The sequence below is a fragment of the Euphorbia lathyris genome, chromosome 1, assembly GCF_963576675.1.
Source record: "Euphorbia lathyris chromosome 1, ddEupLath1.1, whole genome shotgun sequence".
Lineage (NCBI taxonomy): Eukaryota > Viridiplantae > Streptophyta > Magnoliopsida > Malpighiales > Euphorbiaceae > Euphorbia > Euphorbia lathyris.
The window spans coordinates 46,197,942-46,211,424 of record NC_088910.1 but is presented as its reverse complement, the minus strand read 5'-3'; the positions used below and the strand labels follow the sequence as shown (position 1 = coordinate 46,211,424).

General features: G+C 38.1%; 1 protein-coding gene across 1 annotated transcript; it reads left to right on the top strand.

Annotated features, from left to right (window-relative positions):
* The first annotated feature begins 3,741 nt into the window (after positions 1–3,741).
* On the top strand, positions 3,742–12,775 carry LOC136230933 (RNA-dependent RNA polymerase 2). Its single transcript, XM_066020147.1, has 4 exons — positions 3,742–4,378; positions 9,188–11,103; positions 11,264–11,414; positions 11,501–12,775. The coding sequence occupies exons 1-4, from the start codon at positions 3,836–3,838 to the stop codon at positions 12,257–12,259; spliced, it is 3,369 nt and encodes a 1,122-aa protein (XP_065876219.1). The 5' UTR covers positions 3,742–3,835; the 3' UTR covers positions 12,260–12,775.
* Positions 12,776–13,483: the final 708 nt, after the last annotated feature.

The window sequence follows — 13,483 nt, the reverse complement described above, 5'->3', positions numbered from 1 at the left end:
GATACATCTATTTATGGCTGACATTTTAGCAAATGATATAGAAATATCAAATCAGATAACCCACAACATGAGTTAATGATTGTACCTGATAAATTTTGTATATTAAGATGGAACAACTTGAACTACCTCCGTTGCATCCATCTCCAGGCTGAAGATCTAGTGTCTCAGCCACCTGTGAGGAAAAATGTCGGTCTTTTGGGATCACGTAAGCACAACAAAAAGATCTAGAGGCGTTGCGGAGAATGTCTCCCAATCCAATCTAATCAGACACAGTTTACAAGCAGCGTCAATATTCAACTTCATCCTGTCATCCGTTGGCACAACCAGGAGAAAATGTTTACAAAGTCGCGTAGCAACTAAGGGCAGGTTGAAACTCTTCTTTCAATTACTAGAATTTTGTTGACACCATATTTTCCATAGCTCAATTGGCACTCTTGAAGATTTCGGGAGGACATGAAACCTTCCAACCAAACCAATTGATAAAGAATTCGATCTCAACTGCTAAAAAGTCCCAAAAATTAGTTATATACTCACACTCAATGAAAAAAAAAAGAACCGAATGTTTGCACACACTCTTATTTTAAACTCCATTTATAATAATAATCACTTAAAATTCATCATTTATTCATTCAACACTTAATTTTAAGTTTTATTCCCTGTAATCCTTTCAAAAAAACTAACTATATAGAATAATTACAAAAACCCATAAATTATTTATTTATTTAACACGTAGTGGAGGTAAAATTGACATCCAACCTTGAAAGTTATATTCACCCTTACCTCCAGATATCCAAACATCGGATCTAACTAAAATAATCTAGTCTGACAAAAATATTTCCTGGAATGCTAGGCCTAGCCTTGCAAACCATTCTATTTTACTTTCTGTTCATCAATTTTCTGCAATTCCAGTTGAGTTTATTATAGTTTGACATTAGATTATTTGGTATTTCAACTACATAAATTCTGTGGCACACTCAAAAAAAAATTCTGTGGCACACTCGTTCTCACGTCAAAAAAAAAAATTATTAGTTTCTTATCTCTAATTTTATTTTTTCTTCAAAAAAAAAACAAAAAAATCTATTTTTTTTTTTTGGAGTAAAGATTTGACTTGAGAATTTTATTTTTACGAATATCGCGCTTTATATTTTTCGCCAAAGAATATATGGTTTTTTTTTTTTTTTTTTTTGTGCGTATGGATGGACAATGTTACCCTACAGTATTGAGGCTTTATTTTTATTTTTTTTGAGATGTATTGAGGCTTTATTAGATGCTTCTAAAATAAAAGGCTTAATACATACCCAGCCCTTTAAAGTTGTCCATTTTATTCATTTAACCTCTTCAACTTAAGGGACATCCTTTTAACCCCCTAAACTCCAAAAAAATGCTACTTTTAACCCCCTATCACCCGACGTGGCATTGACCTAGTCAACGTTTGTGTCTCAAACACAGGAGGCGCGTGGGAGGATTTTGTTCTTGCCTCCAACGGTAAAAAAAATGCATACAGCCCCCTAAAGTTGTCCATTTTGTTCATTTAACCCCCTCACCTCACGAGACAACCCTTTAACCCCCTAAACTCCAAAAAAATCCTAGTTTCAACTCAAGTACGGGCATTGGAGATAAAGAAGATTTAATTGGTGTCTTTCTAATTTTTAATTTGTGCTTTTTTTGGTCTCAATCCACGTTGGAATTGTAAAAAAATGCTTTAACTTTGTATGAATTATGACCACAGTGTATATAGATACAGTGGAAGGCAATACAAAGGAAGAGTTAAAATCTGATTTGATATGAAGTATAGAATACAGTGGAAGAGAAGTGATGACTAAATGATATTTATAGCAATTTTTCAATATTAAGGACTTTCAAAAGAAGAAAGTAGGAAAGAAAAGAGCAAATTATACACACGGACAACATTATATTTCGGCAGTCTAAAATATGGGGTTAAAAGTAGCATTTTTTTGGAGTTTAGGGGGTTAAAGGGGCGGCCCGTGAGGTGAGGGGGTTAAATGAACAAAATGGACAACTTTAGGGGGCTGGATAATTCAGGATACACACGTGTCACGCGCGTGATACACACGGACAATATTATATCTCGGCATTCTAAAATAGGGGGTTAAAAGTAGCGTTTTTTTGGAGTTTAGGGGGTTAAAAGGATGTCCCTTAAGTTGAAGGGGTTAAATGAATAAAATGGACAACTTTAGGGGGCTGGGTATGTATTAAGCCAAAATAAAATCTAGGGAAAATTACAAAACTAGGTCAAATGGGAGGCCCATTTACATATTTAACCCATTTACTCAACCTACTACATATCTAGACTTATTTTGTGTGACTTTCCCTTAATACCCCTAACCTTCCCACTTCCTCCCTTACGCGAACGTTCTCTCCCCTCTTCTCCTTGGTTGCACGAAACGGTGGTAGCTCCTCCATTAATGATTCTAAGACTTTTGATCTTCCTATCTTCCTTTAAATTGCACGAAATCTGCTTCATTTCTCCAAATCACAATGAATTTCTCTTCTTCCTCTCTTCATCTCTTGATTATGCAACTTCCTAATCCTAGAAAACGAAGTCATGGTTCTTCATCTTCCATTTCCTGCTCGTTCGAAGAAATGGTGGTTCTACGTTATTTTCATCGTTTTTCTCAGTTTATCATATTGGGTTCATCAAAAAATGTAAGTATATACTGTTTTTTCTGCGTTTTCCCCATAAATCCACTTAGCATATGCGGTTATCGCGAGGTCTTCGGGGAGAAATTTTTCGATTTCACTTCGCGAAATGCTGATTCCTCCTCGCGGATGTCGCAAAATAATTGTTTCGCTAAGTAAAATCACCATCTTCCTTGCACATTTATGTTCGCATACTTAGCGAATCATCGTTTCGCGAAACCAAATCTTCATTTTTTCTGATTAACACGATTAAATTTTTCTGAAAGTGGTTGAATACGTAATATTCATTCCTGGAAGCTGGTGTGTTAGGGTGCCATGAGAGACATCCATTCAAAAATGTCTGGACTTCCAACCATTAGTTGTAAATAAAAGTCTACACCGTGGAACATGTCCATTCCTCAGTGGTTAACAAGCGCCTATGTGTCGTGAGACATCCATCCATCTGTAGTGAAAAGTAGCCTATGTATAATGAAGTGATTTGTTAGGAGTTTATTGTGGCAATCTTAGTGAATAGTAGCCTATGTATTATGAAGTGATTTGTTAGGAATTTATTGTAGCAATCTTGTTGTAATTTTTGTTGTTGTTGTGATTTTAATGTTGTTATTGCGGCAATTTTGTTGTAAATTTTGATAATGTTATGATTTTAATGTTAGAATCCGTTGTTGTTTGCCCTTTTTTGTTATATATCACTTCGCGAATTAACTTCAAAACACATCCAGGCTTCGCATATGCGAACTAAATTTATCAAGCAAACCCAAACATTTACTTCGCAGACTTCGCATAATATGGAATATGCGAAGTCAGACGGGATGTGGCGAGCCGCGCGTAAATATTGGGGGTATTAAGGGAAAGTCACACAAAATGAGTCTAGATATGTAATAGGTTGAGTAAATGGGTTAAATATGTAAATGGGCCTCCCATTTGATCTAGTTTGTAATTTTCCCTAAAATCTAAACAAACCCTTCATCACTGATACTAACTGAAGTACTTTAACAAAAAATAAAAAAACTGAAGTACTGATCTTTAAATCTGAACCGTTGATCACCATACCGTGATCGTAGCAAAGTGTCCTTGAGGTCTATTCTTTTTTTTTTCTCCTGGTGGTCTCTCTCTGGTTTCTCGTAACCGTTTCAATTGCCTCCGGCATTCATCTCTAACCTTGTTTATTTCCAGAATGGGGGCGGAAGTGGTGAATAGACCCACTGTTCGTCTCACAAACATCCCCCAAACCGTCACAGCCAAAGACCTTTTACAGTTTCTAGAGTCCCAACTCGGTAAAGACTCAGTCTTCGCTATTGAGATATCCACTGAGCGCCAAAATTGGAAATCCCGTGGTTTTGGTCGTGTTCAATTCACTACTCTCGACTTTAAACACAAGGCCTGCTCTCTTTCTCTCCAAGATAAGCTCCTTTTCAAATCCCACTATCTTAAGCTCTCTGAAACCTATGGTGATATCGTTGCTAGACCTATTAAACCCCAAAACAGAGTGGACAATGCCGTCTTTTATGCAGGTTTTATGAAAGAAGAGCGTTTGTTGTGTGTTTTGGAAAGCTGGGATGGCGTTAGAGGTTGGGTTATGCCTGAGAGGAGAATGGTTGAGTTTTGGTTTTGGGTAGAAAAAGAGTGTTATAAATTGCAGATAAGGTTTGAAGATATTTTGGAATCTGTTCATTGCTGTTTGGAAGGTGATGATCAAATGAATGCACTTCTTGTAAAGGTATCATTTTGATGGATTTTGCTTACTCTTATGATCTTTTATATTTTAGTTCAACAAGAGCATGTTGAAAGGCAAGGACCTCTTTTTAAGCAATGGATTTGATCATGATCTACTGTCATTTGATCAATGCTTTTGTTAATTCATCTTTTGTACATTGAATTTTTCAAATTATTGTTTTTATCAGAATAGGGTTCTTCTCTAATTTGCTGAAAATTTGTTCCTTATGTGCTAGATTTGTGGCTATCTAGTGTAAAATTTGTAGGGATGAAAGGCTTTTACTCTATAACAATTAGATAAGCATTCAAAAGAATTGTATTAAGCAAGATTTGTTTGCATTACAAGATGAGATCTTTCTCAAGAGATTAGGGTAAGAGCTGCTCCGCTAGTAAAGTCCGTGTGTCGAGTGGAGGGATATCTACATTCGCTCTATATGGAATAACAACAACAACAACAAAGCCTTAGTCCCGAAATGATTCGGGATCGGCTAACATGAACCATCATATAAAACCGTGAAAGTCAAGTCGTGTCAGCGACACAGATTCGCTCCCTCCAATCCGTCCTATCCACTACCATATTTTCCTCAATTCCCAGTAAACTCATATCACTCTCGATCACCCTCCTCCAAGTTTGCTTAGGTCTTCCCCTACCCCTCACCACTACATCCCTTTGCCACTCTTCGGTTCTCCTAACCGGCGCATCAAGCGCTCTACGTCTCACATGGCCAAACCACCTTAGTCGGTTTTCTCTCATTTTATTCTCAATAGATGTGACCCCTACTTTTGTCCTAATTATTTCATTACGCACTCGGTCCTTTCTCGTATGACCACACATCCATCTCAACATACGCATCTCCGCCACCGACATCTTATGGATGTGGCAGTGTTTCACTGCCTAACACTCCGTACCATATAACAATGCTGGTCTAATTGCCGTCCGGTAGAATTTTCCCTTCAATCTATTAGGCATGCCGGGATCACAAAGGAAACCCGTAGCACTCTTCCACTTCGACCAACCAGCTTTAATCCTATGAGCAACATCTCCATCTACTTCTCCATCCGTTTGGATAATAGATCCTAAATACCGGAAGCAATCCGAGGCCTGAACAACTCTCCCATCTAGGGTGATTGTTCCTGCCTCCCTACTCCTACGGCCGCTAAACTTACACTCCAAATATTCTGTCTTACTTCGACTCAACTTAAAGCCTCTAGATTCTAGAGTTTGTCTCCATAGTTCCAACTTCCTCTCCACTCCTTCTTTCGTCTCATCAACCATCACGATATCATCTGCAAACAGCATGCACCATGGTATACCATCTTGAAGTGAACTTGTTAGTTCATCCATAACGATGGCAAAAAGAAATGGGCTTAGTGCGGAACCTTGATGCACTCCAATCGTAATAGGAAACTCTTCAGTCTTCCCAACACTAGTACGTACACTCGTGCATACTCCCTCATACATGTCCTTTATGATGTCAATATATTTCCGCGAAATGCCTTTCCTTATCAAGGCCCACCAAAGTACTTCCCTTGGTACCTTATCATATGCTTTCTCCAAGTCAATGAAAACCATATGCAAGTCTTTCTTCTTATTTCGATAGTGGTCCATTAATTGTCTCATTAGATGGATGGCTTCCATAGTTGATCTTCCCGACATAAAGCCAAACTGGTTTTCCGAGATCTTCACCGTCCTCCTTAGCCTTTGTTCGATCACTCGCTCCCAAAGTTTCATAGTGTGACTCATTAATTTGATTCCCCGATAGTTGGCACAATCTTGGACATCGCCTTTGTTCTTATACAAAGGGATTAAGGTACTTTTCCTCCATTCTGATGGCATCTTATTGTTTCTCCAAATTTTGTTGAAGAACGTCGTCAACCATTCGATTCCTCTTTCTCCCAAACATCTCCAAATCTTAATAGGGATGCCATCAGGTCCTACTGCTTTCTTCAACTTCATCTTACTTAATGCCATTTTGACTTCACCCTTTTGAATTCTCCGCAGGCATTCGTGATTTATCATATCGTGATGGATACTTATATCTCCAACATCTTGTTGGCGATCTCCATTAAATAAGTCATCAAAATAGGACCTCCATCGTTCCTTGATATCCTTATCTCCAACTAGGACTTTCTGGTCCACATCCTTCACACATTTAACTTTTCCGAGATCTCGCGTCTTCCTATCTCTCATCCGAGCAATTCTATATATGTCTCTTTCCCCTTCTTTCGTATCCAATCTTGTATACAGATCCCGATTCACCTTTGCTCTAGCATCTCGTATGACCTTCTTTACTTCCCTTTTAGCCTCTTTGTATTTTTCGTAGTTCTCGTCACTCCTACATTTCCCCAATAGTTTATATGATTCTCTCTTACTCTTTACTGCTTGTCGTACTTCTTCTGTCCACCAAGATGTGTCCTTACCCAGTGGCATGCTACCTTTAGATTCCCCTAGAACTTCCTTCGCTACTTCCCTTATACTCTGCTCCATCTTATTCCATATCGAATCTATATCTGAATCCATATTGCAAGTCCAAATATCTTTTTTGGTCATCTCATCCACAAATTTTTGTTGATTCTCCCCTTGCAATTTCCACCACTTAATCTTAGTCTCTACTTGAGGTGTTTGTTTTCTTATACATTTCCTACTTCGAAAATCTAGCACCACTACTCTATGTTGGGTTGTCGTACTCTCACCAGGGATCACCTTACAATCAATATAACTCTTTCTCCAAGCACTCCTTACTAAGAAGAAGTCAATTTGGCTCGCATTACCGCCACTCCGATAAGTCACTAAGTGGGATGTTCTCTTCATAAACCATGTGTTCATGATACTCAAGTCATAGGCTGATGCGAATTCCAAAATATCATTTCCTGCTTCATTCTTATCTCCAAAACCATACCCTCCATGAACACTCTCAAACCCATCTTGCCTAGAACCCACGTGTCCATTGAGATCACCCCCTAGTACCATTTTTTCATCCCTAGGAACCTGTTGCACCACTTCCTCTAAGTCATCCCAAAAAGCTTGTCTTATAGACACATCTAATCCTATTTGTGGCGCATATGCACTAATGACATTCACAACCTCATCCCCTATCACTAGCTTAACACTCATAATTCTATCGCTCTTCCTAGACACCGCTACTACATCATCAATATACTCCCTATCAATAAGAATACCTACTCCATTTCTAACCTTATCCTTTCCTGAGTACCAAAGCTTATAACCCCAAGGAGCTATCTCTCTAGCCTTGGCTCCAACCCACTTGGTTTCTTGTAGGCATAATATATTTATTCTCCTCCTCTTCATAACATCTACAATTTCAGCTAATCTTCCTGTCAAAGAACCTATGTTCCATGTCCCAAAGCGTAACCTACTACCCTTACCCCTACCCCTACCATTACCGTGGACTAGCTTATTTACCCGCAACCCTTGCATATTTGACACCACCCCCGGGTCCTGGGGTGGCGCGCCGCTTCGGGGCGACGACCTAGCAACCCTTGCACATTTATCACTACACCCGGGTCTAGGAAGTGCAGCGCGTCGCTGAGTAGGGAACGCCCCAACGATATTTATATTATGGTTCATGTCATAAGATGTGGCTAAGTTTTACGCTGGCCGCCACAAACCTACCGCAACCCTCCTCCTTTGTCCGGGCTTGGGACCGGCTGTAAAGGCCACCAAGTGACCCTCACAGGCGGAGTTTCGCTCTATATGGAATATATTAACAAAATTCTGATTTGCAGCCATTGCTGCATCTATCCCATGGAAGTTACTGGCTGTTTTGTGGTCTTCCGGTGATCATTCGTTTGCGTTTCATGCATTAGCATTAGTTTGGAGTCAGATTGTGAAGTGTCTCACTTCCTAGTTATGTCTGATTGCCCATTTGCATGTCTATCTTAGAAAGCACGTTTGATATTTCGTCAAGTTTCAATTTTCTGCTTCAACCTCTTTTGGTGAATAGACAGATAGATTAAGAACTTCTGCTTTTCCTCAACTGTATGAAAAGTTATTGCCTAATTGGTGCCCACCTTTGACGAATGTGCTTTGCACTCTTTTTCCCTTTTTGTTTCCATCTGTTCATAAGTTTTTCCATGTGCTCTCTTCAGATATGTACCTAATTTTAATTGTGATTGATTATGAAAACCTCGCCAAAGTGAGGAAAAATGGTTTTGCAATGGTACTGATTGAAATTAAGCACAATTCGCTGTGAGATTTGATGAAACTTGTTGAACTCAAATTATTTAGCGGTTATCATGTTTGGTACTGTTATCGCTCAGTTTGGCAACAGCACTATTAGCTTCACCACATGATAGAGACTGGATCAAGTATAGAGACTGGATCAAATGATGTATAAAGGCGCAACTGAATTTGCAAAAATGACTGCTATAGGGAATATGGGGTACATTGCAAGTGAATTACTCAAGTGTAGTTACAGTTAATCAGGGAATTATTTTGATATGGTAAACTTAAACCTCCCTCCCAAATATCTTAACCAGATGTACTTTCAAAATCTTGTTTCCATAAACATTATTCGCTATCATGATAGAGCCAAAGTAATGCAATGCATGAATGAATGTGATAATGCACTTTAACACTATTAATTGGAGGTTACATAAGTCCAGAAATATGGGAGATAGAATCTTGAAGAATTATTTTCTATAACCTTCTTTTCATGTTTGATGTTGCCAGATTGTTATGAGTCCTGGATACTTTCTTTTTGTTCTGATTTTTCTTTTTTTCCTTTTTTCTTTTGGAGGTTTCTCGGACATAATTTCTGGATAATATTTGGTGTATTTTTATTGCCTTCAGCTCAGGTATGGACCAAAAGTTTATAAGAGAATGTGTGGACCTGATATAGCTTCAAATTTTAAAGCCGGTAGATACCATTTTTGCAAGGAAGACTTTGACTTCATCTGGGTTCGTACAACAGACTTTTCTCCTGTAAAATCCATTGGCCAATCAACTTCCTTCTGTTGGGAAATTGAAGAAGGAGTAGATGCTTCAGATATTTTTAGAAGTTTCCCATATTATCTTGAAGATAGGAGAGAATTAATTTTAGAATCCGCTGAAGAATGGCATTCTACATCTGAAGTTGTTCCAGTTGCCAAATATGAATCTGAATCTAGGCTATCTTATGAGATCTTTTTCCAGTTGAATTCTCTGGTTCATACTCAAAAAATTAGTCTTGCTGCAGTAGATGCTGATCTGTTTAAAGCTCTTGGGAGTTTGAATGTGGATATGGCGATGATGATTCTTCAGAAGTTACATAAGTTGACACTCACATGTTATGATCCTCTGGCCTTTATTAAAAATCAATTACATGTTCCAGGTAGAAATCTTAAAAAACCTTCCGCAGCAGCACGCAAAAACTTAGCAGATCATAATATAATGAGTTGTCATAGAGCCTTAGTTACACCATCAAGGATTTACTGCTTGGGTCCTGAGCTTGAAGCCTCCAATTATGTGGTAAAAAATTTTGTGGCATATGCTTCCGACTTTATGAGAGTCACTTTTGTTGAAGAAGATTGGAGTAAGCTTCCTGCAAATGCAGTTTCTACAAGTATCCAGCAAGGCATATTTGCAAAACCATTTAGAACTGGAATATATCATAGGATATTGACTATTCTTCGAGATGGGATATCGATTGGAACTAAGAAGTTTGAATTTCTAGCCTTCTCGGCCAGTCAATTGCGATCAAATTCAGTTTGGATGTTTGCTTCGAATGACAAAGTGAAGGCAGAAGATATAAGAGAGTGGATGGGTTGCTTTGATAAGATTCGTAGTATCTCCAAATGTGCAGCTAGGATGGGTCAATTGTTTAGTGCTTCCAAGCAAACATTCATGGTTTCTCCAGAAGATGTAGAGATTATCCCTGACATTGAAGTAATTTCCGATGGTATAGACTACTGCTTCTCTGATGGTATTGGAAAAATTTCTATGGCTTTTGCTTGGCAGGTTGGTCAAAAATGTGGATTGAATCGAACTCCATCAGCATTTCAAATTCGATATGGTGGCTATAAGGGTGTGATTGCTGTTGATTGTGATTCCTTCAAGAAGCTATCTTTGCGTAGTAGTATGCTTAAATTTGAATCTGACAACATAATGCTTAATGTGACTAAATGGAGTGAATCCATGCCTTGCTATTTAAATCGAGAAATAATCACCCTCTTGACTACCTTGGGAGTCAAAGATGAAGTTTTTGAAGTCTTGCAGAAGCATCAGTTGTATCTGCTGGGCGAAATGTTGAATAATAGAAATGCAGCTTTGAATGTCTTAGAGAATTTGAGTTGGGCTGATTCCAAGAACTTTCTGACAAAGATGTTGCGTCAAGGTTATGAACCAAACAAGGAGCCTTACCTCTCAATGTTGCTTCAAGCTTATCATGAAAACTTGTTGATGGAATTAAGAAGCAGGTGCAGAATATTTGTCCCAAAAGGCCGTATACTTATTGGTTGCTTGGATGAATATGGAATTCTAGAGTATGGCCAAGTTTATGTACGCGTAACCCTGACAAAAGCAGAGTTGCAGGCTGCTGAAGCTGAAGCTGACCAGAGCTTCTTCTGTAAGGTAGATAAAACAACCGCTATAGTAAAAGGAAAGGTGGTTGTCACCAAAAATCCTTGTCTTCACCCGGGAGATATCAGAGTGCTTGAAGCCGTCTGTGAACTGGAACTGGAAGAGAAGGGTTTGATTGATTGCGTTGTTTTTCCACAGAAAGGAGATAGGTTTGCATACATCTTAATTTTTTTCAGATATGTTTGATTTTTGTTTTTCACATTCTTTCGTTGAGTTTTGCATTGTTTCGCCACAATATTTTGATGTCATTAGTAAACTAGAACTTCAAAAATTTAAAGCTTTTCGGAAACTAAGAAACTGTATCTGCAGGCCTCATCCAAACGAATGCTCAGGTGGTGATCTTGATGGGGATCAATTTTTCATAACCTGGGACAAAGGTCTCATCCCGAGTCAAACTGAGTGCCCTATGGATTATCTAGGAAGGAGACCTCGTCTGATGGATCACAATGTGACGCTGGAGGTAATTAGACCTGAAACTGCAATTTTAAAATGCATTTGTTCCTATTTTATCTAGTTTGTTAAATTCTCTTTTCCATTCTCTCTCAGGAAATTCAAAAGTTTTTTGTTGATTACATGATTAATGATACTTTGGGTGCCATCTCAACCGCGCATTTAGTCCATGCTGATCGTGAACCAGAAAAAGCTCGAAGCAGAAAATGTCTACAGTTGGCAGAGCTCCACTCCATGGCAGTTGACTTTGCAAAAACTGGTGCTCCAGCCGAGATGCCCCTGGCTTTAAAACCAAAGGAATTTCCCGATTTCATGGGAAGGACAGAAAAACAAATGTACATCTCAGACGGGATATTGGGAAAACTCTATCGAGCAACCCCTAATTGTACTGGACAAGAAAGCTCAACTTTTGTCTGGTCAAAGAAGATTGCTGAAGCAGCATATGATCATGATCTTGAAGTGAAGGGATTTGAGGAGTTCATTGCCATGGCTTTACATCACAAAGAGATGTATACCGAAAAACTGAGTGACTTGATGAATTATTACGAGGCAAAACACGAGGATGAGATACTGACAGGCAACCTACGAATGAAGGCAGCATATTTGCAGCGTGACAATAGGAGATATGGGGAGACGAAGGATAGAATAATGCTGTCGATAAAGAGCCTGCAGAAAGAGGCGAAAGAGTGGTTCGAGAGCAGCTGTCAGCCAAAAGAATGTAGACTCCTAGCCTCAGCATGGTATCATGTTACTTATCATCCAACTTATGTACAAGAAAGCTTCAGCTGCTTGAGCTTTCCATGGATTATGGGTGACATTCTTTTGGACATAAAGTCTGCAAATAGCTCCATGTGAAGAAATGCTGTTGCAAGGTAGTTTGGTGCTTGAGCTTGAGCTTGTGTTAGTGAGCCCTTTTGCAAAAGGTTTGGTCATGGTGTGTAGTTTTTCTCTGCCAGATGATATTGGGATTAACTTGTAAGACTTAATAGATGGCAGGGGAAATAAAACAACTGTCACATAAAAGATAAATAAGTACAAGCCATGGCACATTTTATAATAGTTACAGAAAATAGCACAATTACTTGGTTGCTTGTTGACAGTACAGATCGGAGATTCATTGCTAGAAGATGCTCTTGAAATGTTTTGGATAGTATAAAAAACTCGCAGGTTGCATCTCCAGCTTTGAAGTGAAGTAGCCCAGCTTGTTAGCCCATCAAAAGTGAAAACGACGTCTTTTAATTTTGAGTAGGTCTCCAAAGAAATTAAACCAACCACTACTGGAAAATAGTTGTTATCCCCCTTCTTCATCTCTTCATTTATTCTTTTCCTAATTTGCTTAAGGTAAATTATATACGATGGGTTTAATTTTAACCATGTTTTTCACTTTTTTTTTTTTTGTGTAAAACCTTCATTTTTTACATATAAAACTTCACAACATTATGATAATCTACCATTAAAGTGTACATCGTATAAAAATAATGATTGGTCAGTTTTAATTGCTAGTGGGAGGTCATCATAAGATTTTAGAGTTTTGTGTGAAAAAAAATGAAGGTAATGTACTAAAATGTGAAACAGGATAAAAATTATATACCTCGTGTATAATTTATCCTTGAAAGTTATAGTGTCTACCCCACTCCATGAAGTTGCTTCAACAAATCTGGTGGCCCACTTCTGCCATCAACCTCTATTTCTATTTATGTCTCATCCTTTCCGGTCTCTTGTCTCCGCTAATTTTTTATCCCTCTGAGCGTGCCAATTTTTATTTGGCTCTTTTAATGAAAAAGCGAGCGTACTATAGAGAGTTATAGTAACTCAAACTATTAAAGTAAATTGCACTTGCTGACTGCTAATATCAAATGATTACCAGGAATAAAAAAGACTTCGAATTCAAAAGGTTCGAATTATATAAAATATAGTAATCTTATAGAAATTATTGAAGAAAAAATAAAATTATATTGGAAAATTTGAATGAAATAATGAACTTCAACTTGAGTTAAACTGGTAAAGATTAAACTGAAAAATCTAAATTTGTTGATTTATAAAGAAAATTTGCTAGAGTTACTTGACATGTATCTTTTG